The sequence below is a fragment of the Lolium perenne genome, chromosome 4 (genome assembly GCF_019359855.2).
Source record: "Lolium perenne isolate Kyuss_39 chromosome 4, Kyuss_2.0, whole genome shotgun sequence".
Classification (NCBI taxonomy): Eukaryota; Viridiplantae; Streptophyta; class Magnoliopsida; order Poales; family Poaceae; genus Lolium; species Lolium perenne.
The window spans coordinates 300,155,207-300,157,672 of record NC_067247.2 but is presented as its reverse complement, the minus strand read 5'-3'; the positions used below and the strand labels follow the sequence as shown (position 1 = coordinate 300,157,672).

General features: G+C 48.2%; 1 protein-coding gene across 1 annotated transcript; it reads right to left on the bottom strand.

The window, feature by feature from the left end:
* Positions 1-1,240: 1,240 nt before the first annotated feature.
* On the bottom strand, positions 1,241-2,055 carry LOC139830196 (uncharacterized). The gene is made up of 3 exons (XM_071818201.1): positions 1,984-2,055; positions 1,754-1,902; positions 1,241-1,652 (listed from the first exon to the last, which is right to left on the bottom strand). The coding sequence occupies exons 1-3, from the start codon at positions 2,053-2,055 to the stop codon at positions 1,241-1,243; spliced, it is 633 nt and encodes a 210-aa protein (XP_071674302.1).
* Between the last annotated feature and the right edge of the window lie 411 nt (positions 2,056-2,466).

The window sequence follows — 2,466 nt, the reverse complement described above, 5'->3', positions numbered from 1 at the left end:
TCGAGCATAAGTACTCCCTCTTGGAGTTACAAGCATCTACTTGGCCAGAGCATCTACTAGTAACGGAGAGCATGCAAGATCATAAACAACATGTAGATATAACTTTGATAATCAACATAACAAGTATTCTCTATTCATCGGATCCCAACAAACGCAACATATAGAATTACAGATAGATGATCTTGATCATGTTAGGCAGCTCACAAGATCCGACAATGATAGCTCAATGGGGAGAAGACAACCATCTAGCTACTGCTATGGACCCATAGTCCAGGGGTAGGCTACTCACTCATCACACCGGAGGCGACCATGGTGGCGTAGAGTCCTCCGGGAGATGATTCCCCTCTCCGGCAGGGTGCCGGAGGCGATCTCCTGGATCCCCCGAGATGGGATCGGCGTTGGCGGCGTCTCTGGAAGGTTTTCCATATCGTGGCTCTCGGTACTGGGGGTTTCGTCACGGAGGCTTTAAGTAGGCGGAAGGGCAAGTCAGGAGGGGGCACAGGGGCCCCAGATGACAGGGGCGGCGCGGCCCAGGGGCCCCAGATGACAGGGCGGCGCGGCCAAGGGGGGGCCGCGCCGCCCTAGGGTTTGGGCTCCCTGTGGCCCCACTTCGTTTCGTCTTCGGACTTCTGGAAGCTTCGTGGAAAAATAGGCCCCTGGGCGTTGATTTCGTCCAATTCCGAGAATATTTCCTTACTAGGATTTCTGAAACCAAAACAAGCAGAAACAAAGAATCGGCACTTCGGCATCTTGTTAATAGGTTAGTTCCAGAAAATGCACGAATATGACATAAAGTGTGCATAAAACATGTAGATAACATCAATAATGTGGCATGGAACATAAGAAATTATCGATACGTCGGAGACGTATCAATCGGCTGGGCCAATTTCTGTTTGTTTACCTGCAACCAAGCCCAAATCCTTGAAGGAGATGATATTAGGCCTGTTTGGTACCATCCAGGCATGTCTACGGTTACCTCTTCTCTACGACGGGTAGCCTTACCATGCTATCACCTCCCATCACACAGAAATCACAGTTCATAATAGTTGCAATCAGTTCACGAAATCATCCGTATCTACTATGAATGGTAGTTCATAACACAATGCTCCCTAGCTACTACGAATTGCAGTTTATCATTAGGGGGATCGAAAAGGGTTCGAGAAACAGGGGATCATATGGGTTCTTCTTCTTCACTTCTTCTTCTTCTTCTTCTTCTTCTTCACTTCTTCTTCACTTCTTCTCAGATGGTGGTGTTGCCTCTGGCTTCCCACATTGCGTCTGCCCACTCTTGCCTCTTCACCTTCCAGGTATCATTGTCGCCTGCTTCCACGCCATGGCCGGTCTCTACTTCATCAAAAGTGATAACCTCTTCGAAGAACTCATCCTTGCCCCAACCTAGGATCCAGTTGTGAAGAATGCAGCAAGCAAGGACCAGATTTACTTGAGTGTCAAACGTGTGGAACGGTTTCTGGTCAATGACCTTGAACCTGTTCTTCAATGCAGCAAAGGCCCTCTCAATGGTGACTATAAGGCTGAGTGTCTGAGGTTGAACAACTCTCTCGCATTCAGAGGTCGGTGCTTCGTAGAGAACTCGTTGATGTGGTACCTTGTTTTCCTGAAGGGAGGTAGAATTCCAGGTCGGCATGCATATCCTGCATCTCCAAGGTAGAACTTACCGTCAGGGATTTGCAACCCATCAGGCCTTGACAAGCTATCGGCCAGGATGCTCGCATCGTGAGCTGAACCCTCTCACCCAGCAAGCACGTAGGTGAACCTCATATCGAAATCCACAGCTGCTAGCACGTTCTGGATGGTGTAGTGCTTCCTCCTGCGGAATGCTGCAGACATTGATCTCGGTACCTTTGTAGTGACGTGAGTACCATCAATAGCCCCAATGCAATCCTGTAAAAAGATTAGCATACAATCATGTTTCTTACAGTAGCACACATCTGATAGGTAGAAGGAACGTGATTTTGTACTAACCCTGAAATAGGGGAACAACCTGTAGCTGTTCTTGATATTGGTTGGTGTGTTCATTGATGCTGGCTTGACCATTTCACCTCTGAGCTCCCGAATTGCGTACAACACCTGCTGGAACTACCGAGAGATAGTCCTCGTGGATCGCCTGAATGTGTTATGGATGACTCTGAACCTCTGGTTATGATCGACGACATGAAGAAACATTGCGACTTGTTCTTCGACAGAGGTGTGGATGCTATCAGTTAGCAGTCCTCTTTCCCTGAATGTTTTCGTAAGTGCATAGAAAGGGGTTCTTCTCATTCGTAGCATATGGATGGCCTCTACGTCGTTGCAGTTGTAGATGTTGTTTAGGTTGGCAATCCTGTGCTGATCTCGTTGTAACATAGGTCCGTAAGTTACACGAGGATAAGCAGCATGCCTAACTGCTCTCTTGTGCACCATCAGGATCCAGGCTTGTACGCAAATGATGAGTGCTGCGGCATGATG